The following is a 26,294-nucleotide window of genomic DNA, read 5'->3' on the forward strand; positions in this document are numbered from 1 at the left end:
TAGAAACATAAAAACTCTCTTGTTTTAAAAAGAATAGTTTACCAAGAGTCAGGCAGTGTGGGTTAGCCTGAAGATTAAGCTTTGGAGAAATCTGAGGTTGCGTGTGTTATTCGCTCAGTCATGTCAGACTCTGCCACCGCATGAACTGTACCCCACCAGGTTCCTCTGTCCATGGAATTCTCAAAGCAAGAGTACTGGAGTGGGTAGTCATTCCCTTCTCCAATGGATCTTACCTTACCCAGGGATCAAATCCAGGTCTCCTGTATTGCAGGCAGATTCTTTATGGTCTGAACTACCAAGGAAGCCCACAATTGAGGCTGAAAGAAAGGAAAAGGAGGGTGGGATTTTTTTTTTGGGGGGGGGGTGCGGGTAGATTCACTGAAAGGTATCTGGGATCTTAGTTCCCCCACCAGGGACGGAATCGGCGCCCCCTGCAGTGGAGCTTCCGTGGTGGCTCAGTCTTGGAGTGGCACGTGGGGCCCTTTGCAAACTGGGGCCATTTACCCCCGTGGGAGTTAGGTGGGCCCTCCTCCAGTCGGCCACCGGAAGCGATTGCCCGTTTAAGGCGCGGGCCGCTGCAGTGAGTCACGCGGCCCGCCCGGTGGGGGTGCCTCGCCCGCCCCCCTCGTCCCCGCGCCGTCAGCGCGCCCCGCCCCCGCGCCGAGGGGCCCAGCGGCCGCGGCGCAGGAAGTGGGCTCTCGGCGCCGCTCCATTCCTTTCTTCTGAGCCAGGCGTCTTCGCGCCTTTATCAAAGTTATTTTTACACGTTGAGAAATGTTCGAGTGAGCACTTGTGCGGTGCCACCTTCCCCTTGTGGCACTGGGGACTTGAAGAAATTCCCCCGGCTTATTTATAGGCTCTGTGTATTTTTACTCGGGTCCCAAACTTGAGCCTCTAGGAAGTGCTGGTCTGAGTGGCCCGCAGGTCTGTAGGTAGTCCCGGCTTTCTGATCACGGATCCAATAACAGGGATTGGCCTGTGACCTGGGGGAGCCCCTGCGGGGCGAGAGGAGGGACAGACCCAACCAAGTTCAGTGCTGCAGTGCAGGGTGCTGTTGGAGACACTCCCCGCGCCCGCCCCGTGCGGGCAGAAAGTGACCTTGGCCACCCAGCCCTTCCTGGGTGCGCTTTTATTTCAGCCCCCCACTCCAGGTGTAAAATCAGACCATCTTCATCCTCCCTGACTGGTTGCCACCTGCTGAGAGCTTATCAGTGACATCAGACCTTTTAAGAAATATTTTTTTATTTTCATTTATTCAGCTGCTGGGTCTTAGTTGGGATATGCACATGTGTGTTTAGTCGCAGCATGTGGACTCTTAGTTGTGGCATGTGGGCTCTAGTTCCCCAAGGAAGGATGGAACCCCCAAGCCAATTACATTGTGAGTGCAGAGCACTGGACCACCAGGGAAGTCTCAAGACTTTTCAGAAAAGTGATGGTTTAGCTTTTGCTTTACTGTGAGGCTCAGATATACACATCCTGTTAGTCTCTTGGGGCTTCATATGGTTCGGTGGAGCCCCACTTCACAGGGAATCCCACTTCACAGAGCCAGAGAAGCTTCTAAGGTGGCAGGAGTTACCCCTTGCAGGGTAGGGTGGGATCCTTGAGGAGTTGACCACTTAGCACCCTGTTTGATGTGCGAGCTCACAGCCAAGGACAGAAACACTTTGGAAGTAGAAGAAAGTCCAGGTGTGACATAAAGAACAGGTTTCAAAGCCACCACATGTGTCCCCCCTTATATGTATTGTTGTTCAGTCACCAAGTCGTGTTGGACTCTGCAACCCCACGGACTGAAGCATGCCAGGGCTCCCTGTCCCTCACCATCTTCCCAGGTTTGCCCAAGTTCATTTCCATTGAGTTGGTGATGCCATCCAACCATCTCATCCTCTGTGGCCCTCTTCTCCTTCTGCCTTTAATATTTCACAATATCAGGGTCTTTTCCAATGAGTCGACTCTTTGGATCAGGTGGGCAAAGTATTGGAGCTTCAGCTTCAGCATCAGTCCTTCCAGTGAGTGTTCAGGGTTGATTTCCTTTAGGATTGACTCTCATGTATTAACACAGTGAAGTTTCCCAGGGATTGCCCAGAGAGGGTGCAGACTTAGAATCCTGGAAGACAACTTTGGCAAAAACTCCAAAGTTGGCCTTGGACGTTCAGATTCCCTGTGTAACTCACTGTCTTAAGCCTGATGGAGCCAAGCTTTGAAGGCCATCTTTGGGGCTCAAAACTCAGCACTGAATAAACCCCATCTTGGTTCTTTTACATTTCCCTGGAGCAGTTAGATTTTCCATTCTTATGAGTCAGGGCCTGTTGAATTTATTTTACATTTATTCTAAAACAGCCTGGATTTGGCTGAAGTCATCCTCATTCAGCACTAGACTCTAAAACTGCATTAGCCCAGCAGTTGAATATAAAAGAAAGGATCGAAGAATAGTGCTCTTTTGTTTGATTTTGCTCTTACTCTTCCCAGAAAATGGGTCCGTGGGTGGAACCTGGGGGATTATAGACCCAGGGTCCCAGGCAGATATTCTGCAACCTCCGCTGACTCGCGGGGGCCCCTGCTTCCTGAACCAGCAGCCTGGGGGGTCCCTCCCGTGTTTTGTTTGCAAGTAGATGGATGGACGTGCAAAGGACAGGAGAATCATTAACGAAGAGAACTGAAGCAAAAGAGATTTTCTGCCTGAACTAGTCTCCGGCTAAGAGACAGCCCTCAGCCTGGATCCCTTTCAACCCTCAGTTTCTGGAACTTCGCAGCCACTGTTGGGGAACCATTCTAGGTAGGCATATGGTTAGTGTTCAGTGTTTCATCTTTTCATTTCTACCGTATAGAAAGGGAATATCTACTTTAGCCAGCTGGATGCTGACCCAAAGCATCCACTCTGTGCAGGCACTTGGTCCTGACCTAAGATGTCGACCCATCTTAAAGCAAGTAGACAAACACCCATTCTAAAATCTGATTTGAACTTTTGGTTATTGAAAACAGTGCTTTCTTCTCTTGACTTCATTACTTTATGCTTCATTAATTTAAAGAGTTGTTGGGAATTCTCTGGTCATCCAGTGGTTAGGACTTAGTGCTGTCATTGACAAGGGCTGGGGTTTGCTTCCTGGTCAGGAAACTAAGGTCCCACAAGGTATATGTTGTGACAAAAAAAAAAGCTTTTATTGAACAGTTATGAAAATTACAAAGTTCCTGAGAGCAAAAATGCAAAAACTGTTTTAAATATTGAAGTAGGTATTACTGTCTACTTTAGCTATCCAATTTTCTATGGTTTTGGCCTAATTTGCTTATGTATCTTAAGATATGGGCTTCCCTGGTGGCTCAGTGGTAACGAACCGGCCTGCCAATGCAGGAGATGTGGGTTCGATCCCTTGGTTGGGAAGATCCCTTGGAGAAGGCAACCCACTCCAGTATTGTTACCTGGGAAATCCCAGGGACAGAGGAACCTGGAGGGCTACAGTCCATGGGGTTGCAAAAGGTCACGATTTAGCAACTAAACAACAGCATACAAGCATACTTTTTATTGCAATTCATGTTATTGTGATTTACAGATATTGCTTTTTTTTTTTACAAATTGAAGGTTGTGGCAACCCTTCAAGCAAGCCTGTCAGCACCATTTTTCTAACAGCATTTGCTAGCTTCATGTCTCTGTGCCACATTTTGGTAATTCAACATTTCAAACTTTGTCATTATTGTATTTGTTATGATGGTCAGTGATCTTTGATGTTACTATTGCAAAAATTTTATAACTCCCTGAAGGTTCAGATGATGGTTAGCATTTTTTTTTAAAATAACGTTATCAAGTTATGTATATTGTTTTTTAGACCTCATACTTAATGGATGACAGTAAACCTAATTTTATATGCACTGGGAAACCAAAAAACTCGTGTGTCTTGCTTTATCGGGATTCTAGTTGATTGCAATGGTCTGGAACCAAACAGACAATCTCTGAGATATACCTGTAATGAAATTAACTTCATTTTTCTACTTTTATGCTTCAGGAAATGGGAAGAATATGTTTAATGTGATTTTGAAAAACACTGGGCTTTTGAAGGAAACATGCTAAACAAGCATTGCTCATCGTGTTCCTAGATATGAACAAATACGCCAGTCTCAGCGTCCACTAAAGTTCACCAACAATGATACTGCAGAAGGTGGCTAGGTCTGGAGTTGATGCTTTCTGTCTAGTGAGTGAAAGTTGCTCAGTTGTATCTTTGCAGCCCCATGGACTATACAGTCCATGAAATTCTCCAGGCCAGAATACTGGAATGGGTAGCCTTTCCCTTCTTCAGGGGATCTTCCAAACCCAGGGATCAAACCTAGGTCTCCCACACTGCAGGTGGGTTCTTCACCAGCTGAGCTACAAGGGAAGCCCAAGAATACTGGAGTGGGTAGCCTATCCCTTCTCCAGCAGATCTTCCCGACCCAGGAATCGAACCAGGGTCTCCTGCATTGCAGGCGGATTCTTTACCAACTGAGTTATCAGGGAAGCCCTTCTGCCTAGAACTATTCTCTTTAACTGATTAATTTGGCTGCACTGAGTCTTAGTTGAGACATGCAAAATCTTCTGGTTATAGCATGACTCTTAGTTGCAACATGTGGAATCTGGTTCCCCCACTAGGAATTGAACCCTGGCCCTCTGTATTGGGATTGTGGAGTCTTAGCTACTGGACCACGAGGGAAGTCCCCAGGGCTATACTATTGTACCTTCTGTGCTATTCACAGTTCCGGAGGGGACAACAGACTTGATGAGAACCCAGGTACCCAACCCTAGGGCTGAGTTTGCAAGATTATGACTTAGCCACCCAGAGGTGTCATGGGCTAAAGACACCTGGAAGGTCCCATCTATTCACGGGGGTTCTAAAACCTAGCTTCTCAGAAAACCTAGAAATAAGATGTTTTTTCCTCCTAAATGATTTATTCTTTTAATTAATGGCAGTCACGTCAACTGTAATATATTTCAGCCTCACCAGATGGAAGTATATAATAATTTACATACATGTTGTAAAAGAAGTTTTGCTGAGCAGTAAAGATCAGAGGGAAAATATCTAATTTATGTGACACAAAAACATTTTTCTAGATTTTAGAAGCCCTCCTTTGTATATTGTAAATTTAATGTTGATTTAAATGATTCTTCTCTATTCCCTAAATAAACCTGCCAGGGTGTCCAGGGGGCAAGCCTCTGTTTTCCCAGGGACTTCCCTGGTAATTAAGTGGTTAAGACTTTGCCTTTTAATGAGAGGGTGTGGATTCGATCCCTGGTTGGATAGCTAAGATCCAGTAGCCTTGTGGCCAAAAACCCAAAACATAAAACAGAAACAATATTGTAATAAATTCAATAAAGACTTTTTTTTTAAGAAAGAAAAAAGTTCTGCATTTTAAAAGAATCTTTAAAAAAAATTTCTATTTTCCCCTATTTTGAGTTTCTGTAGTTTTGAGGGCAGTAGAACTAAGTTTCTTTTAAAATATCACAGAAGATCAAAACACGCCATCCCAAAGCACACCACTTTGGCATAAGGATTGTTTTGAGCTGAAGACAACTGAGAAAAAGCAGACACAGGAAAGGCAATCTGCTGTCCTGCTCTCTGCCTGAAAGTAGGTCATAAATTTCCCTGGTGAAGATGTTCTTCCCTCCCTCGTACCAGGAAGACAGGAGCAACCTTTATCACTGGAGATGGAGATGGCGCCAAGATGAGTCTGTATAAACAAAACCCTACTTTATCTTGTAGTACTTTCTCCAATATATTTACTTTTCCACCATTTACCACTCCTAGAAACCCAAACCCATTTTCCTGTCTCTTCTCAAAAATGTATTGCCCTTTGCTAAAATGGTATATAAGCCCTCTGAGTTTAACCACTTCATTTCATTTCTATGAAGTCCTCCATGCATGTTAAAATTTAAATATTAACCCATGCACATAAAAATTAAAATATTAACATCAAATTAATATCAGACAAAATTTGTATGCCTTTTTCTCTTGTTAATCTGGCCTTTATCAGCCTAATTTGCAGGCCTTAGCTCTGAAACTTAAGAGGGAAGAGGACAATTTTTTCTCCCCCAAAAGTATTCTCTAAATAGACTAATTAAAATGGGTGGTCCTATAATCTAATCCAATCTGTAAGATTTTATAATATGATAATTTTTGAGAAAGAAATGTCCAATTTATCACCATAGCTGGAAGCATTTGAAAATTCTTTCTAGGTTTGTTTTCTCTCCAGAAGCCCCAAGAATATTCATTTCCTGAGTCTGGAAACAAACAGATAAGAGATTCCAAATGCAGAGATTTGAAGTTTAAAACAAATGTGAATTCTTTTCCCATTTGCCAGGTGATTCACTACCTACCTGTTCTTACTGGCTGTGCTAACTGGTCATCATTTGCTAATAGTAGCCAAGCTTTTATTCCTGATCATGGGTAGGAAAAAATGTGAGTGTGTGTGAAGGAAGTGGCTTATGGCTTTCTTGAAATAGGGGTGGTGGTGGGGTGGTGGTGATGAACCAGAGTTCGAGAAACAAATGCAGTTTAGCTCAGCATCGCCACCTTTGTCATCACCATCACCTTTGTCTTCTTTCTTGTCTTCCTCCTCTATGTCATCATCATCCAGTCATCCTACCTGCCCCCGTACACCATGCCCAGCACAAAAGCAAGCACTTCATAAGCATCATCTCACAGTCACGGAGAATCACAATCTTTCTTGGAATTCTACTCGCCTACAAGACACTGTGATGATCGTTCCAAGGACTGACAATGAGCAGTGTGCATTTTCCTGAGTAGAGCCACAAATGCAAACTGGTTACTGGGTCCAGAGAGACAATGGATCAGCTCAGGACCAGGTTTACTTCTTAGAAGGAAGAGTTCCCAGAAAAAACTGATTCACTCATTCAAGTAAGATCTGGAACGCCTGTAAGGAATGGAGACTGTGCTCGGTGCTGGGGTTCCGGGGATGAACTGGGCAGAGATGGTCCTGCTGTCAGTCTTCTGTTTCTAAACAGACCCAGTAAGAACCGAGGAAGCAAGCAGTTGAAGATGCGGATCCTCTGAAAGCCAGGACTTGATCAAAGAGAGCAGAGGACTGTGATGTTGAAGAGAGAAGAAAGCCTCGCTGCTCCGAGTTGGGAGAAACCTTATCTTCTGGTGAAATGGGGACCAGGAAGGTCTCTGGGAGAGGGATGAGTCACGGGAGTGGAGTTCTCTCAGTAAAAGGGAGCGGCCAGACCAAATGGACCTGACATGGCCGTGGGAGACGTGCTGTGTCCCCGAGCCACCACCCATCCATGTGCCCACCTGCTGCAGTGTCCACCCAGGAGCCGCTGGCCCATGTAGCACCTTCAAGAGACTGTGAGGGCCTGGGCCTGACGCAGAAGGAAGCAGGGGAGAGTTTCTCCAGTTTCCTCCTGCTGAAATGGGAACAGTGGAAAGAGAAGATGAGGGAGGTGAGTGACTGGTTATTTGGCTTTTGACTTCCTGGATCTTGCACTTCTTAAGATATCAGAGAGAAAATGCCCTTAGCTAGAAGTGAGCGCATGGGGCAGGGTCAAGAATGTGTTTGCCCAACGACTGGCTGCATCCCCAGCAAGCTTGGAGCTGAATATTGCAGAGGAGGGAGGAAAACTCCCAGGCATCAGTGACTTGCCGTAGAGGATGGCAGGGTGGTGTAGAAAGAACTGGAGGGCAGGAAGTGCCCAGTGATTCACGCGGGGAATAGTTAGGACAGGCAGAATAATGCTCATGGCCTGGAAGTAGGATCTCACAGAGAAAAGCTGTGCAAGACTCACCCCATCCCAAAGGGAGAGACCTGGCTGTAAGCCTGAGGGACGCAGGGAGAAGAGGGACTCATCAGGAAGGTAAGAGAAAGCCAGAAGGTGGCTGCTGTTATGGCACCTGGACCCAGGAGGTATTCCTCCTGGGACAGAGCTCCTCAAATGGGCAGGGAGCAGCATCTAGGTGTGACATCTGAAGGAAGCCTCTTCACGTAAATCAGATTCTTTTTGATTTAATTTTAATTTTATGTTGGCATACAGTTGATTTATGGGCTTCCTGAGTGGTGCTAGTTGTAAAGAACCCACCTGCCAAAGCAGGAGATGCAAGAGATGCAGGTTTGACCCCTGGGTCAGGAAGATCCTCTGGAGGAGGCCATGGCAACCCACTCCAGTATTTTTGCCTGGAGAATCCCATGGACAGAGCAGCCTGGTGGGCTATAGTCTATAGGGTCGCAGAGAGATGGCCACAACTAAAGTGACTTAGCATGCACACATGCATAGTGGATGTATAATGTTGTGTTAGTTTCAGGTGTATAGCCAAGTGATTCAGTTATACGTATACATATATCCACTCTTTTTTGGTTCTGTTCCCTAATAGCTTATTACAGAATACTGAGTAGAGTTCTCTGCGTTATACAGTATGTCCTTGTTGATTATCTATCTATCTATAGTAGTGTGTACATGTAATCCCAAATTCCTACTAATTTATCCCTTCCCCCACTCCACATTTCCCCTTTGGTAACCATACATTTTTTTTCGAAGTCTGTGAGTCCCAAATCAGATTCTTTCACAAACTAAAATGTATTGAGTATTAGCCCTTAGTCAGATCTAGGCTAGACATGGGGTACACAGTGGTGAACAAGACAAATATCAGAGTCCCTGCCCTCTCAGAGCTGACCTTTCAATGGCAGGAAGCAAGCGAAAACTGAAACCAAAACCAACAAGTAAGCAGACTAATAAATACAATCATTGCAACTCTGAAGAAATAAGAATAACCACAGGGGACCTTATCCTTGGACCTGATTAACCAAGGATAATCAGAGGAAGCCTCCTGGAGGATGTGGAATTCAGCCCGAGACTTAAAAAGGAAGAGAAGAGATGAAATAGCAGGTGCAAAGGTCCTGGGGCAGGAAAAAGTTGGACCTGTTCAAAGGCTAGAATTCAGCTGAGACCTAAAGGAAGAGAAGAGACGAAGTAGCAGGTGCAAAGGTCCTGGGGGTAGAAAAGAGTTGGACCTATTCAAAGATTGGAATTCAGCCTGAGACCTAAGGGGAGAGAAGAACAGATGAAGTAGCAGGTGCAAAGGTCCTGGGTCAGGAAGGAGTTGGAATACTGGAAGGAATGGGGCAAGAGTTGCGTTGGATGAATTTGGTGAGAATGGCAGGGGCTTTCAGGGTATTCAGCAAGGGATGACATGACCTGCTCCACATTTTTTAAGAAGCCCATTTTCACTGCCATGTGGAAACTAGATTGTGGGAGCTTCTAACAAGCTCTTGACTTGCCATGTGAATCTTTTCATGTCTCTGAGAAGCTATCCCCAGGAATGGCCACCATATTGAGGGGCTTTACCCAAGCAGGAATGACAGAAACCCTGGAAATAAGCATCTTGCAACCTTTAGTGTTCATGATAGTTGAGAAGGATAACAGTAGGTGTGTTTTCTGATCTTTAGTTTGGGAGATTTCAAAAGACATTGAGGAGCCTTATGATTCCAACATGTGCATCTCAAAAGGCGAGATCAGTTCAGAAAAAATTGGAAGTTCCAGCTGTGTGATTACAGATGGCTTTCTTTCTAATGAGAGGGACATGGGCAGTGGCTACAGATATCATTCCACAGCAGAGCTGAGATTTTTAAGGAACAGGTACCTAAAAGGAAAGGTGACCTAACTGTGACCTAACTGAAATACAAGAGACTGATACGACCTCTGAGAATAATCTCAGGAATGCAAAGCACAATAGAAAGGGAAACTTAAAAACAATGAGCAAAAACCACTACAATATTGTAAAGTAATTAACCTCCAACTAATAAAAATAAATGAAAAAATAAAAACAATGAGGACAGCCATTTGCAGCAACATGGATGGGCCTAGAGATCATTAAACTAAGTGAAGTAAGTCAGACAGAGAAAGATAAATACCATGTGATACCACACATGTGGAACCTAAAATATGCCGCAAATGAACATCTCTGTGAAACAGAAACAGACTCACAGACATAGAGAACAGACTTGTGTTTGCAAAAAGGAAGAGGGAGTGGGGGAGGGAAGGATCAGAAGTTTGGAGTTAGCAGATGTAAATTACTATATACAGGATGGATAAACAACAAGGTCCTACTGTATAGCTCAGGGACCTATAGTCAATGTCCTGTGATAAATAATAGAAAAGAATATAAAAAAGGATATATACGTGTTACTGAGTCACTTTGTTGTAGAGCAGAAATTACAACATTGTAATCAACTACACTTCAAGTAAAAAAATAAAAACAAATAAGGGGTTTCCCTGAGGTCCAGTGGTTAAGAATCCCCCTTCCAATGCAGGGGACACACGCTCAATTCCTGGCTGGGAAACTAAGATCCCACAGGCTGCAGGGCAACTCACCTGCATACCACTCCTGAGCCTGCACTCTGCAACAAGAGAAGCCCACGCACTGCAACTAGAGATAAAAGCCCACGCTCTGCAACAAAGACTCAGCATAGCCAGAATTTAAATAACAGTAATAATAACAAAATAATTACAAAATAAAAACAGAGGGCAAGACTCCTGGGAAGTGCAGCTGATAGTAAAGGTGCAGTGTGGCTGGCAACCAGGGAAGTGGAATTCGTCACTTCCTGTATTGTCTCTGTATTTTCGTCCAGGGGGAAATCTTTAGCCCAAGAAAGAGGAAACCTGCTGGACGCGGAGGACAGCCAGGACAGAACTCTGGGAGGGCAGGGGTTCTTGCTTTGTCATCTGCACTATCCCCTGGGCCCAGGTTGTTGTTCAGTCACTAAGTTGTGTGCAACTCTGCAACCACATGGACTACAGCACACCAGGCTCCTCTGTCCTCCGCTGTGTCCCAGAGTTTGCTCAAATTCTTGTCCACTGCATTGGTGACGCTGTTTACATTTTTTGAGTGAATGAAGCATGCACACAGGCAGGCATCAATGAATGAATGACATAAGTGCTATGGTGTTGCTGTGGTAAAGATATATGCAAACTATCCAGGCTGGGGTCACAGACTCTTCCTGGAGGAGGACTTTGTCCCTTTCTTTGGTTTCCCAACATCTGTTTGGCGGCCTCTGTGTAGGTGGGAGTGTTGCTGGGAGGCAGCCTCATCCACCTATTCAGCAGGTGAGGGGATGAGAGATTCTGTTTCTGGCTAGGGCATAGATCTGAAACCTGCACTTGGCTTATCATGTGCATTTGTGGAAGCAGCAGGGACTGCTGAGAGATTTTGCCAGCCAAGATTCTGCAGGGTGTCCTCATTAGAACACAGTATCGATGGGCAGGCATGGCACGGGCTCTGTCCCCTGCTTCCCTATAGCCAGCACCCCCACCCCATCCTTGCCTACTTTGTCGTTCTTTCTTTTACACTTTTTACCTTGAAATAAGTATGTTTGTTGTTGTTTAGTTGTTCAGTCAAGTCCAACTTTTTTGCAACCCCATGGACTATACCCCCCTCCCCGCTCCCAACTCCTCCGCCCATGGGATGTCTCAAGCAAGAATACTGGAGTGGGTTGCCATTTCTTACTCTAGAGGATCTTCCTAACCTAGGGATTGAACCGGCATCTTTTGCACTGGGAGGTGGATTCTTTACCACTGAGCCACCAGAGAAGCTGTGTAAAGACGTGAGGACAGATTATTCTAGGTGCGATGTGGCAGCAGCTAGGGGCTCTGGACAGGCGTCCAGTGGAGAAGCAGGAGAAAATCATGCTGAGAGGAGGGAAAGAGCAGTCCAGGGAGAGACCCAGATGGCATGTGCAAAGGTCCTGTGGTAGAAAGAGGTTAGTCTGCCCAGAGAGCCAAAATAAGACCAGAGTGGAGGACAGTTGTGATCACAGAGGAATGACCCAGCCGAGGGCATTGAAGAGGCAGGAAGGGCAGATCACTTTTGAATTTTATTCTAGATCCCCTGGGAAGTCATCAGAGAGTTTTAGGTAAGAAATGAGAGGAGGCTCGAGCAATAGCTCAGGTGAGAAAGTCTGACGACTTGTACCTGAGTAGTGGCAGTGGAGACAGAGAAAGGATGCATTTGAGAAATCTTGGAGATCGAATTGGTAAGCTTTGCTGCTCAGTTTGACAAAGGGTTGGGGTGCAAGGGGGAAGGAAGTAAGAAGCAGGACCCCCAGGTCTCTGTCTGAGCACCTGGGGAAGGGATGCTGCTCACTGAGAAAGAGGCAGGTGGAAACAGGTGGCCTTAGGGAAGAGGTTGGATATCTGAGGGGAGCAGTCAAAGAACTGATTGGAGATGCGGGTCTGGGGTGCATCTGGATCAGATGTCAAGGCCATTGGTATAAGTCTGGAGAACATGAGCCACCAACCATGGTTAAGGTCATGGGGATGAGGGAGACAGAAGAACTCTAAGAGTGGTTAGAGAAGAGAGCCCAGGACCCAGCTCTGGGGACCCCACTATTTTAGAGAGTAGGTGGAAGTGTCTTCAGTGAAGGAACCCCAGGGGTAGTTGAAACAGTGAATGTCTTAGGGTGAGGGCTGGGTGTAGTGGCAGTGGTGCTGGTTGTCCTGGAGAATTCGGTAGGATGCCTCTAAATATTTGAGAAGTGACCACACATAAGGATTTAGACTCCAATTGCAGTATGATCTTTGGCTTAACCTAATGAAAAGTTGCCCATATCCAGAGCTGTGCAGAGATGGCCAAAAGGATCTAGAGGGAATTCATTTGCAGCTGGGCACTTGGAGATAATCTTCTAATCTGAATTTCATGATTCTAGTTCTAGAGTAGATCTGCACCAAGGGAAAAAAGAAGACTTTGCTTTATTTCAAATTTAGTCTTTTTAATAAAATGTAAGCCATTAGGATTTCCCTCGTAGTCCAGTAAGTAAAAATCCACTTGTCAATGCAGGGGACACGGGGTTGACCCTTGGTCCAGGAACATTCCACAGGCCGTGGGGCAACTAAGCTCACGTCCGACAACTACTGAGCCCACGTGCTCTAAAGCCCATGCTCTGCAGCAAGAGAAGCCGCTGCAACGAGAAGTCCAAGCACCACACAAAGAGTAGCCCCCACTTGCCGCAACTAGAGAAAGATGCAATGTAGCCAAAAATGAATAAATGAAAAAAATGTAAATCACTAGGTCATTTGACACACATTTGGTGAGTTCCTCGCAGCGTGCTAAGCTCTGGAACACCGTGGTCAGTGCCAGGGGCAGAGCTGCCCTGCCCTCAGGGACTGTGGGGATGGACACTTTTAGATCTCTGTAAATGTGCATATTTATCTTTTATCCAGAAAGTGCAAGTCAGGGACCATGTCCACATTTTCCTGTTGGTCACTGAAGCATAGCAAGAGATCATGAGTTTGTTTTACAACTTATTTAACAACTCTTGACACATTCAACCAAGAGGTGAAACACAAGTCTCCAGCATTTAGAAAAGTATTAATTTTAGAAAGTTGAGTGGATGAGGAACTGTTCCACATGCTCACCAGTAACATGTCCTCTTTTACCAAAAGAAAAAACCATAGATTGGCCACTAGTATAACCCACAATGGCGAAGCTGGTCAGATTGGACGTGTCAGTACTGAGTAGTTTACTGTACGCACACTTCATCTTTTCCTCCTAGACCCTTCCTGAAAGCCATGTCTGTGCCAAAAGAAACAGTGTAAACAAAACCAAAGGTGTGTGATGCAGGTAGTAGTTCATGCTGTTTGCACTTTTCTCTAAAGGCCTGGCTCCTATTCCCTCATTATATTTTTCCTCCCTTAGAAAGTGCCAGACATTTGTTATCAGCTTGTGTTATTCCTTCACAGGAATATTGTGAGAGGACAGTATTGACAGAGGACACTGAATGAACAGGAAGTGGAGTGGGAGAAGGGCTTGAGGATGGAGACGTCTGAGGGTGGAGAATGTCAGGTGAGAACAGAAACCCAGCCAGCTAAATGGATCTATTTGCCATCTTTTCATGGCAGATAGAAGGGGGAAACTGTGGAAGCAATGACAGGTTGTATTTTCTTGGGCTTCAAAATCACAGCAGACAATAATTGCAGCCGTGAAATTAGAAGATGCTGGCATGGCAACCCACTCCAGTATTCTTGCCTGGAGAATTCCACGGACAGAGGAGCTTGGTGGGCTACAGTTCATGGGGTCACAAAGAGTCAGACACTGAGAGACTGAGTGTCAGACACTGAGTCAGACTGAGCGACTAACACTTTGCTTCTTGGAAGGAAAGCTATAATAAACCTAGACAGAGTATTAAAAAGCAGAGTACATCACTTTGCTGACAAAAGTCCATGTAGTCAAAGATATGGTTTTTCGAGTAGTAACGTATGGATGTGAGAGTTGGACCATAAAGAAAGCTGAGCGTCAAAGAATTGATGTTTTTGAACTGTGGTGCTTGAGAAGACTCTTGAGAGTCCCCTGGACTTTAAGGAGATCAAACCAGTCAATCCTAAAGGAAATCAACCCTGAATCACATTGGAAGAACTGATGCTGAAGCTGAAGCTCCAGTACTTCGGCCACCTGACATGAAGACCTGACTCATTGGAAAAGACCCTGATGCTGGGAAAGATTGACGGTAGGAGGAGAAGGGGGGCGACAGAGGATGAGATGATTGGATGGCACCACCGACTCAATGGACATGAATTTGAGCAAACTCTGGGCAATAGTAGAGGACAGAGGAATCTGGCATGCTGCAGTCCATGGGTTTGCAAGGAGCTGGACATGACTTAGCAACTGGACAACAACAACAAATGGGTCAGAGAGGGAGGCTGGGGGCAAGATGAGGGGAAAACAGATTGAAAGGAAAAGCTGAACAGGCAGGGGTGGTGAAAAATGGATAGGCTGTCAAAAGAGCAGCAACTAAAGGTGATTCTCACCAGGGCCTCTCCTTTGAAATAGATCTGCTCCTCTGTTCTGCTATTGTTGTGCGTTCTCATACCGTGAGGTCAAAGGTCAAATTCCAGAGGTGGGGTGGGTAGTCTTCTGGGCTGAGCTTTTGCCACACTTGATGAAAAGGTGGGGCAGGTTGGTGGACACCTATTATGGAGGACAGGTACTTCCTCCAAGAAAAATCTAGTAGGGGAGATGTGATGCATTCATGATAAAGAAAGAAGGGAGGTGTCCTGATAAAAAATAACACCTACTTTTAATAGGGTGGTGAGATGCTGGGGATGAAGCTGAGCTTGCAGAGAGATGGGGGAGGATGTACCCAGCAGAAAGTGAAAGTGAAAGTTGTGTCCGATTCTTGCGACCCCCATGGACTATTCAGTCCATGGAATTCTCCAGGCCAGAATACTGGAGTGGGTAGCCTTTCCCTTCTCCAGGGGATCTCCTCAACCCAGGGATTGAACCCAGGTCTCCAGCATTGCAGGCGGCTTCTTTACCATTTGAGCTATCAGGGCATCCAGCAGAGAAGGCAGAAGGCAGCAAATTCAAATCCATGAAGTGAGACAGAGCAGAACAGAGCAGGAGCTGAAGCAGGTGGTACTTGAGCTTTTTTCCCCCTTTGTACATTGAGAAACCATAAAAGGATCTTTAAAAAGAAGGTAACATGATCTGATTTTTGCTTGCAGAGATTGCCCTGGCTGTAGGGTAGAGAATATATTGGACTGTTAAGCATACTCTGTGGGTGCTCAGTCAGCACTGCGTTGTGGATGAGAGTGGGGCATGGGGCATGTAGGGGAGGGAAAAGTTGTCCTCTATCCTTTAGTTTCTGTGACTAGAGTGTGTGAATTAAATTGACAAAAGACAGACTCATAGGGAAGATAATTGAAAGCCCAAAGAAATGGCTAGACTTGGGGGCTTATATACCACTTTAACAAAGGGCAGCATGGCAAATAGAGGAGGAAAAGGTGGGAGTAGTGATAGATTTCATCATCTTGGGCTTTAAAATCACTGCGGATGGTGACTGCAGCCATGAAATCAGAAGACGTTTGCTTCTTAACAGGAAAGCTGTGACAAACCTAGACAGTGTGTTGAAAAATAGACATTACCCTACCAACAGAGGTCTGTATTGTCAAGGCTATGGTCTTCCCAGTGTTCACATACGGTTGTGAGAGCTGGACCATAAAGAAGGCGGAGAGCTGAAGAATTGATGCCTTTGAACTGTGGTGCTGGAGAAGACTCCTAAGAGTCCCTTGGACAGCAATGAGATCAAACCAGTCAATCTTATGGGAAATCAACCCTGAATACTCATTGGAAGGACTGATGCTGAAGTTGAAACTCCAATATTTTGGTCATCTGATGCAAGCAGCTGACTCATTGGAAAAGTCCTTGATTCTGGGAAAGATTGAGGGCAGAAGAAGAGGGCGCCAGAGGATGAGATGACTGGATGGCATCCCCAATGCAATGGACATGAACTTAGGCAAACTTCAGGAGATGGTGAAGGACAGAGAGGCCTGGCATCTGCAGTCCATGGGGTCACAAAGAGTCGGACACAGCTGGGCAACTGAACAACAGCAACAATATATAGTGGAGAAGTACCAAGACAAAGGAACCCCAGTTTCTTCTAGGGCTAGTAAATTGCAGAGAGGTGAATATATGGGGGCTTCCGTTGTGGCTCAGTGGTAAAGAATCTGCCTGCCAATGTAGGAGACATGGGTTCAATCCCTGGTCTGGAAAGATCCCCTGGAGAAGGAAGTGGCAACCTACTCCAGTATTCTTTCTAGGAGAACCCCATGGACATAGGAGCCTGGAGAGCCACAGTACATGGGGTCGCATAGAGTTGGACACAACTAAGCAACAGCAAGTATATGGGTAGAGCTAGTGGCAGGTAAAGTTCATTTAGTAAGGTCTGTTTGTGCAGACTCAGTTCAGTACTGTCTCTGTCTCCGGTGATAAGGGTTGGTCTAGCATGGGAGAAGGGTAGGGGACAACCTGGCAAGGGGAGTTTATGCCTTGCTTTTAGGCAAATAGTGAGAGCACAGAGAGCCCTTCCTGTGGCTACTTTTTCTCAGTTGCCTTCAGCCCCAAATAAACCTGTGCCAAAGCACCTGATTGTGGGTGGCATGTTTTGACCCCCTTTGAAGGTATGGGGATAGGATCAAGCAGACCAAGGAGTAGGGGGACATCAGTTATTACAGGAAGAAGACAGCAAATATAACAGATGCAGGAGGCCCAGAGCAGGACTTTGAGAATCCTTTGGTAAAAGGAAGAGCTAGCAGATACCATGGAGCCAAGTTCAAGACCCAGGGTGTCCTTGAAGGTGGAGAGAACCTCACAGGTACCAGGCACCCAAGTAGGCAGGCCATGGAGAAGGAAAGGGCAGAAGGCACTGTGAGTCTAGATAAATAATCAGGTCCAAAGTCTGTGGAGGCTAAGATGGGCCAAGAAGAGCCAATGGGTCCGTGGGAGAAGTGCCAGCAGGCTGGCTGTCTGCCCTCTGTCCCCCTGGTTCATCGTCTTGCCCAGGAGGGAAGGAGCTATGAAGAGCCACGTGTCCTGGAGGGTCTTGATGGAAGAAAATACAATCCTCTTAGGTCTTCTGCAGTGAAGGACAAGGTGATTCAGGGAACGGGGTTTGGCGGTTAGACAATGGTGTTCACAACTAGAACTTTTCCTATTTATCCTACAGGTGTACTTGTACAAATGCACAAAGACATATGGTCCAAGGATGTTCATTAAGGCATTATTTGTAATAGTAAATAGAATTGTTGTTGTTCAACTGGCCTTGGAGCAATTAACTCAGTGCCCCACAACTACTGAGCCCATACCCTGAAACTTCTGAAGCCCACACACCTAGAGTCCAAGCTCCACAACAAGAGAAGCCACCACAATAAGCCCACACACAGAAATGAAGAGTAGCCCCCATTCACTGCAACTAGAGAAAGCCCAAGCACAGCGATGAAGACCCACCACAGCTCCCCAAATTAAATAAATAAATCTTAAAAAATAATAAGTAAGTCCAATGCAACACCAATTAAAAGCCCCAAAAGGATTTTTTGAGAAATTGACAAGCTTATTCTGGAGTATAGGTGGAAGAACACATGGCCAAAACTATTTAAGACCATTTTCAAGAAACAGGGCAAGGTGGAAATTTTGTGGGTTTGTCCTTCTAAATGACAGGACTTATTATAAATGCACAGAAGTTAAGATGTGGCATACTGAATCAGAAAGAAACAAGCAAACTAAAGGACAAAGCTATGACAAAGCTAGATAGGGTATTAAAAAGCAGAGATATCACTTTGCTGACAAAGGTCCATATAGTCAAAGCTTTGATTTTCTAGTAGTCATGTGTGGATGTGACAGTTGGACCATAAAGAAGGCTAAGTGCCAGAGAATTGAAGCTTTTGAATTGTGGTTCTGGAGAAGACTCTTGAAAGTCTCTTGGACTACAGGGAGATCAAACTCATCAATCCTAAAGGAAATCAACCCTGAATATTCATTGGAAGGACTGATGCTAAAGCTGAAGCTCCAGTACTTTGGTCACTGATGTGAAGAGCCAACTCACTGGAAAAGATCCTGATGCTGGGAAAGATCGAGGGCAGGAGGAGAAGTGGGCAACAGAGGATGAGATGGTTGGATGGCATCATCTACTCAATGAACATGAATTTGAGCAAACTCTGAGAGATAGTGAAGGACAGGGCAGCCTGGCATGCTGCAGTCCATAGGGTCACAAAGAGTCAGACACAACTTAATGACTGAACAACAACAAAGGAACAGAGCTCAAAAACAAACCCCCAGGTTTATGAGTATTGATCATGCAATAGAGATGGCATTGTCCTGACAGGGTTTGGGCATACTACTCCAAAATACAGCACCTCAACATATTGACTATTTTTATTTTTATTTGTTTTGGCTACACTGAGTCTTCTTTGTGGAACACAAGGGTTTTCTTTGGTTGCGGTACATGGCTTAGTTGCTCCCAGGCATGTGGGATCTTAGTTCTTCAACCAACCAAGGATTGAAGCCATGTCCCCTGCCATGGAAGGCAAATTTCTAACCACTGGACCTCCAGCAAGGTCCCTGGCATATTGAATATTTTTAAATGAAAAGATTTGAGAAATGACAGGTGCCAGAAGGACTCTGACTTTCCCATGAAGCAGGTCATAAGACCCTCATGTGAGAGGTCCCCTCCCTGTACCTGGAGAAAAGGAGTCTTTTTGATGCCAGTGATGGAGGGATACTGAGGGGAACCTGAAAGAATAGACTTTGCTAAGTTCCCCCCAGTTCACTACCCTGGGCTCAAACTCTTTTTTTCTATTACATTTTCCCACAATTTTCCACTCTTTGATCAAACTTGGTATAAAAAAACACTGAAGCTTAACTGTTTCTTCAGGTCTTCCTTTCCTTATAATGGCTCCTGTATCTCATGCAACTTTTATTTAATAAATTTGTGTGCTTTTCTCCTGCTAAGCTTTTGTTACAGAGTCCCAGTGAGAGCACAGAAGGGTAGAAGGAAAGGGATAATTTTCCTCCCTTAATAGTAGATTAGCAATAAAATATTTGATTGTATCAATTGGAACTGAGCAACTGATTGTATGAAAAAAGTAAATTAGACCCTCACTTTGGGTGTTGTTGTTAAGCTTCTGCTCTAGCTGAGGCAACCTTTTCAATTGCATGGATTTGTATATTGGGGAAAGAAACAGGATTCCAGTGTCCCTGGGGCAATGGGATTAGGGGAACCAGGAAGTGGAGGGTCTTTCGAGTTATACCCAAGTGCATGTCAGCAGCTCTTGAGCACAAAAAGCAGAGGAAATAAACTCTGACTCCGCTGGCTGACATTGAGGCCTAAAAAATAAATTAAATGAAAACCCTGGAAGCAAATCGGGTGTTGAGATTTCTTGTGGTTTTGATCTAGTCCTCACATGAGGATACAGTAGCTTTGGTTGTTTCACAACCAAGTGAGTTTGTTTCCAACTGTAAAAATGATTTGGTGCAGGATATCAATTTTATGACCTTTCCCTGGGTGTAAAAGACTGGAAAATGCTGGAGGAAAAGCTCTCTGAAACACAAGTGCTCGCCACATACCTTCCTGCCTCTAGGAGTGAGAGCTAGTGGAGAGCTAGCAAATGATTACATTATTTCTGCAATAAAGCCTGATACATCCATAATAAAAGTTAATGATTATGCACAGACTTTCAGATACTTCCAAAGAGTCTAGACTAAAAAACACTAAATCTTATGTTCACTCTTGCAAATTCCATGGCAGTAGGATTTTAAATTTGCTTCAGTAACAGCCTAAGGCTATTAGTAAACATATTTTTTTCTCTTGTCATCCAAACAGCCCCACTTAGGAAAGCTCTGTCAGAACTCTCAGAATAGGTCTAGGCTGTAAACTGTGTTTCAAAACATCAAAAAGATATAGTGCATGCTCAGTTGTTTAGTCATGTCCGACTCTTGCAGCCTCACAGACTGTAGCCCACCAGGGTCCTCTCTCCATGGGATTCTCCAGGCAAGAATGCTGGAGTGGGTTGCCATGCCCTCCTCCAGGGGGTCCATTGGCAGGCAAGTTCTTTACCACTAGTGCCACCTGGGAAGTCCTTGTCTTTTGATGGTACCATACTGTTTTGATTCCTGTAGCTTTATAGGAAGTTTTACAATCAGGAAGTGTGAGGCCTCCAAATCTGTTCTTTTTCAAGATTTTTTTGGGCTCTTCTGAGTCCTTTGAGATTACGTATGAATTTTAGGATGAATTTTGTTTTGCAAACAGCATTGTTAAAGATTTTGATAGAGATTGCATTGAATCTGTAGATGTTACTATTACTTTTTTAAAAGCTTGTCAAATGGGCATATTGAAATGGTATTTTGCTGTATTTTGTTGTTGTTGTTTATTTGGCTTCACCAAGTCTTAGATGCAGCATGTGGGATCTAGTACCCTGACTAGGAATGGAACCTGAGCCCACTGCATTGGGAACACAGAGTCTTAGCCACTGGACCATCATGGAAGTTCTGAATTTTGCTGTATTTTAATATGCATTTCTCTTATTACAAATAAAACTGGCTACTTGTACCTCCCCTTATCGAATTGCCTGCTATCCTTTGCCCACTTTTTCTATTAGAGTTTTACTGTCATGTAAATAGAGGATGTTACAAGTAGCAACACTTTTGTTACATAAAATCATCAAATACTCATTGGGCACCTTTTTAGATGAGGCCCTGAGTTGGATGTTGGGCTACAAGTAGAGGTTGGAAACAAGATCAGAATCCCTGCAATCATGGGGCAGGAAGGTAGATAGTGTGGAAGAATTACCCAAATACATAATAACGAGTTGGGATAAGTAATACAAAAGTAAGGACCAGAGTGTGATAAAGAGGATCAAATCTAATCTAGGGTTCAGGGAAGTCTTTTCTCAGGAAGTGACACTGTAACTATGATTTAGAAGATGAATAGGAAATAGCTAGGGCTTTCCTGGTGGTCCAGTGGTTAAGAATCCTCCCCCCAATGCAGGAAACACGGGTTTGTTCCCTGGTCCAAGAAGATCCCACATGCTGTGGAGCAACTAGGCCTGTGTGCCACAACTACTGAGCCAGTGCTCTAGAGCCTGCAAGCAGCAACTACTGAAGCCCAAACGCCTAGAGCCTGTGGTCCACAAGAGAAGCCACTGCAATGAGAAGCCCAAGCACTGCCAGGAGCTAGAGAACCTCACTCACTGCAAATCGAGAAAGTCCTTGCACAGCAATGAAGATCCAGCACAGCCAAAATTTAAATATTTTTTTTAAAAAAGGAACTAAAGATGGTATGTGGAGTTGGAGAGCATTCCTGGCAAAGATATTTAGCAGGTGCAAAGGCCCTGAGGCCAAAGAAGCTGGTTATGTACAAGGACATGAAAGAAGGTGGTTTGAACTGAAATGTGAAGGGAAGTGGGAATCAGGCTTGGAGACTAGAGATCCAGGCATCTGACAATTGGTCAGAAGCGATTTCCCCTTTCTTAAGTAAAGTGAAAATCACTTAGTCGTGTCCAACTCTTTGCAGCACCATGGACTAATTCCCCAGGCCAGACACTGGAGTAGGTAGCTGTTCCCTTCTCCAGTGGATTTTCCCAACCCAAGGATCAAACCCAGGTCTCCTGCATTGCAGACAGATTCCTTACCAGCTGAGCCACTAGGAAAGCCCCAGAATATAGATATAGCGACAACCACCTGAGGCGTAGGCTTCCATCTTGTGGTTTTGCTTTTGCTTCAGAATAGTTTTATTGGTTTGGATACACTTTTTCCACAGTCAACTTTTCCGCTTCTACTTTGACACACATATTCACTCGGAGTCTTCATTGAAGTCTTCGTCACCGCATAACTCATGTATTGTAATGTTATTGTGTATGTCAGCAGGTACCTCGAAACTGGGAAGACTGAGGTTACTGCCGGTTGCCATGGCGAGTTTCAGATTCTGCACCCTGGACACAAATTTCACAAGGTCCATCTCGAGCTGGATTAAGGTATCGAACATATAGTCTTTGTTGGGGGAAGCCTTTTTTTCTTTCTTTCCCGAAGAGCCAAGTGAACCACCCCGAAGGGCAGGAGGAGTCTGCACAGTACTCTCGTCACTGTCTCCTGGGAACTTCTGTATCACAAACAGCACAACGAGGAGAAAAAACCAGTGCAACTTGCTGCCAAGCCAGCCTCGGTCATGCTCTGGTAGATTCTGCTGAATTCGAAAGTGCCTTCCGCAGGGCACCATCCCGGGGAGCTCTATGGTGTCATCTCTCAGACAGAAGAACACAAAAGCACAGAAAGAGGACACACACATAGACCAGAAAAAGAACCACATCACAGACCGCATGGTGAGCGGAGAAGTGGCTCCTGGGGCGCTGGTCTGCCCTGGCATCTGGAGACTGAGGACCAGGCAGGGCGGGGCCCTTGGTGATGTCACAGAGGGCCCCGCCCTGGCTAGGACCCGTCTGGCCATTGTGATGACTTCAGGGCAGAGAACAAGGAGGCTTGCGGGGGTCAGCTGGGAGTAGGGCTTAAAGGGAAGTGGTAACTTTTCCAGCAGGCAATCCAAAAAGAGGCGGGGAGTGACGGAATGCCATCCATCTCCTTGCCAGTGTATTCTTTCTGAACCTGCTGCTCTACTGGGAGGGTGGGTCCATCTTCTATTTTTAGTTTTCCCTTTGTTGAATCCAGACACTGGTGAGCAGAGCAGACCCACAGGCATGTGCCCCTGTGGAGTAGAGCCAAAGGGAAAGAAAGATATTAAACCAGAGGCTGCAAACGGGGAGCCACTGATGTGTTTTGTACGGCCTACACTGTTCCTAAAGATGGTTGTGCTCAGTCACGTCTGAACCTTTGAGACCCCACGGACTGTAGCCCACCAGGCTTCCCTGTCCATGGGATTTCCCAGGCAAGATTACTGGGGTGGGTTGCCATTTCTTTCTCCACATCTTGTTTTCTTCTCCCCTCTCCACTCTGCCATTTTCTTGGATGAATTCACCTTCCATCACCCTGGTGCTTTCCTTAATAGGTTCATCCATTCAGCCATTCATTTATTCCACAAATATTCACTGAGCACCTTTGATGTGCTGGCTAATCAATAAGCCAATCTCAGATACTGATAAGTTCTTAGAGGTGGATGAAGAGGGGGGAAAGTGGAGAGTCGACTGGGCGGCAGTTGTTGTAGAGCCAGTGTGGCTGGAGCTCTGGGCAGACACCATGGGGCAGAAGGAGGGATGCTGGTGCAAGCCCCTCCTCCTGCCAGGGTGAAAATGGGATCTTCTTCATGTTCAGGACAAAGGGAAGTCACATATGATTTTCCATCAGGTTTGTGTCTGGGAAAGCTGTCTGGCTAGGTTGGGAATAATGAAGCCAGGGCAGCAATCCCAGAGGTCCTGCGAGGCCATTCAGTTGCCCAGGTGGGAGATGAGTGTGTCCTAAGAAAAATGGGCTTTCCCTTATGGCTCAGCTGATGAAGAATCTGCCTGCAATGCAAGAGACCTGGGTTCGATCCCTGGGTTGGGAAGATCTCCTGGAGAAGGGAAAAGCTGCCCATTCCAGTATTCTGGCTTGGAGAATTTCATGGACTGTACAGTCCATAGGGTCACAAAGAGTCGGACATGACTGAGCAACTTTCACACTAAGAAAAAGCAGCGAACACAGAATGACATGAGTGGATGACTCCAAGGTGTTCAAGAAGGTGAATTCACAAGACCCAGCGAAGGGAGAGTCAGGGAGGGCGGTGGGGGGAAGCCCAGGATGTAGACTCAGGTCCTGGGGGTAGATCCAGAGAGAATGCCTTTTAGTGAGAAATGGAACTCTGCAAGGGTCCCACTGGAAGGGAGGACCTAGAGTTTTGTTTTGGTGAGTTAGTGCTTGGAGGCGCCTGAGCAAATAGCAAGTTGGAGGAGGCAGAGAAAGGGCAGTCTGTGGATTTGATATATTTCCAGGGGGAAAACAATAAGATCTTTAGATCCATTGAACACTGGGAATCAGAGAGGCAGAAGTGATGAGGAGGAACTGGAGTCTCCAGCTTGTATCACCTGGAAAGATGATGGTGGTGTTTGTGATAAATATTTTTACTTGTTTGCCTTTTACTTTTGTTTGGGGTGGGATTAACTTAGCTGACCATGGGAGAATAGTTTGCCTGTACATTTTAAGAAAGTTAAAGTGAAATATATGTTGGTCACAGAAATTTGGGGCCGTGGTAAACCAGTATCCTAAAAATAAAACCCTCATTATCTCCAAGAAAAAATATTGAGTTGGCCAGAAATTTCATTTGGATTTTTTTGGCAAGATCTTATGGAAAAACCCAAATGAACTTTCTGACCAACCCAATACAAATCTTGTGCATTAACCCAGAATAATCAGAAGAACTGATTATTCATTCATCAGTTCTTCTTTCATCAAGAGAATGTGAGTTTGCTTATAATATTCCCATTGTCTCTCAAAAATTGTTGAATTCCAGTAGCGATTAAAAAAAGTCCCAGATTGTGGGGGAGCAATAGACTGGGAGCTTGGGATTAGCAGGTGAAAACTATTACATATAGAATTGATAAACACCAAGGTCCTACAGTAAAACACAGGGAACTATATCCAATATCCTGTGATAAACCATAATGGAAAAGAATATAAAAAGAGTGTATATATAAGTAAATCACTTTGCCGTACAGCAGAAATTAACACAAACTTGTAAATCAACTATACTTCAATTTAAAAAATGCATCCCTGACTTAAAAAAAGGAAAAGTCTCAGGTTATAAACTGACAATGTAACCTGAAAGCCGCTCAGACCTGATGAATCGCTTTTTAAGCACTCACGAAAACAACTGTTCCTCTTGTTCCCAGTGCAGCTTGGAGCCACAAAAATTAATTACATCACCTGCGAAATTAGTCCTATGTTTTGCATCCAAAGGTCAGTGTTCTGACTGAGAAATGGTTTAGTGCTTTCAAACACAGGGCTGAGCACATAAATATTTATCACAGGAGGACAGGAACTCACTGTACATGCGTGTTTGCCTTATCAAGCAGTTACCTGGGGCAACAAGTAAGTCTGTCTGCTTCCTGTCCCAATTTCTTTTGCCCAAGACCTTGGGCAATTGTTTATTGGACAGAGTGTTCTGTCCCATTTCTCTTCTGGGAATAAAGGCATAGAGTGCTAAACAAACACACCTCCTGGTCTACCAATACCTGATTTCTGGAGAGGAGAGGGTTCTAGGTGTTTGCTAGAAAGATCAAACAACACTTATGAAAGAGAAAACTGTTGGCTACACCCAGCAGAGAACAGAAAGCATGCATTTCCCCATTCCTGATTTGCTTGTTTTCATTACGGTTTTGAATGCTTTCCATGGACTTTATGGAATGTTCAAGCTTTTGATAGTGAAGATGATGTAACAGAGAGATGGGTAAGCAACAGTTCCTGGTCATGATTTGTGGTAAATGCACAGCCTTGTATTTTATTAGTTTTCTATGTTCATAAGACGAAAATGTTAAAGAAACATTGGCCAAGTCAGCTTGAATCTGGCTACATATTTGTTTTGGCCACTCTGAGCTTTCATTTCACAAGTTCTCATACAAACCAGCGGAGGCCATTGTTACATAAGAAAGTTCAGCTGGTCCGGATGCCAACAAGTCAATTCAGCATTTCTCTGTCTCCTCTTGGTGGTCTCAAGGAATGGCTTCATGAATCTTCCGGCTTAAACTAAATAAACTCATATGCAGGGAAACTCTAACAACAAGTTATGTTTCAAGTGTTAGTTTCCATATCCTCCAAGATTCTGGTTCTCACTAATGGATCAGTAGACACCTGGTGTAAATTTATCATAATCAATTTTGAGTCTATTAGTCTCTTCCACCTGCTGACCTACTAACTCTGAAGGTTTATTGGCAATTCCAGATTGTTGTATTTTAATTTGCATTAAATTCAACAGGCCATTTATATCTCTTTCTGAATTGCCTGTGGAGTTTTGATACTAGGTATGTAAAGGATAGGGCTTCCCTGGTATCTCAGACTGTGGAGAATCTGCCT

General features: G+C 44.9%; 1 protein-coding gene and 1 long non-coding RNA gene across 3 annotated transcripts in view; one reads left to right on the forward strand and one right to left on the reverse strand.

The window, feature by feature from the left end:
- LOC110149102 (uncharacterized) overlaps window positions 1-26,294 on the forward strand; it is an 81,600-nt gene that overhangs the window by 49,753 nt on the left and 5,553 nt on the right. Inside the window, exons 9-10 of one of the 2 annotated variants that reach the window (XR_011490333.1) lie at window positions 2,610-2,773; window positions 6,598-7,426. The exons of the other annotated variant lie outside the window; for it this stretch is intronic. This is a non-coding gene — a long non-coding RNA (uncharacterized lncRNA). The remainder of the gene's footprint in view (window positions 1-2,609; window positions 2,774-6,597; window positions 7,427-26,294) is intronic. 2 annotated transcript variants of the gene reach the window in all.
- LOC110147667 (protein FAM209-like) lies at window positions 22,001-22,966 on the reverse strand. The gene has a single exon (XM_070474239.1). The coding sequence runs from the start codon at window positions 22,741-22,743 to the stop codon at window positions 22,093-22,095; it is 651 nt and encodes a 216-aa protein (XP_070330340.1). The 5' UTR covers window positions 22,744-22,966; the 3' UTR covers window positions 22,001-22,092.

Source organism: Odocoileus virginianus, chromosome 11, assembly GCF_023699985.2.
Source record: "Odocoileus virginianus isolate 20LAN1187 ecotype Illinois chromosome 11, Ovbor_1.2, whole genome shotgun sequence".
Classification (NCBI taxonomy): Eukaryota; Metazoa; Chordata; class Mammalia; order Artiodactyla; family Cervidae; genus Odocoileus; species Odocoileus virginianus.

What these genes read in the sequence shown, in the direction of transcription:
- LOC110147667 (XM_070474239.1), bottom strand. Translation starts at nt 22,743, where the DNA reads ATGGCCAGACGGGTCCTAGCCAGGGCGGGGCCCTCTGTGACATCACCA.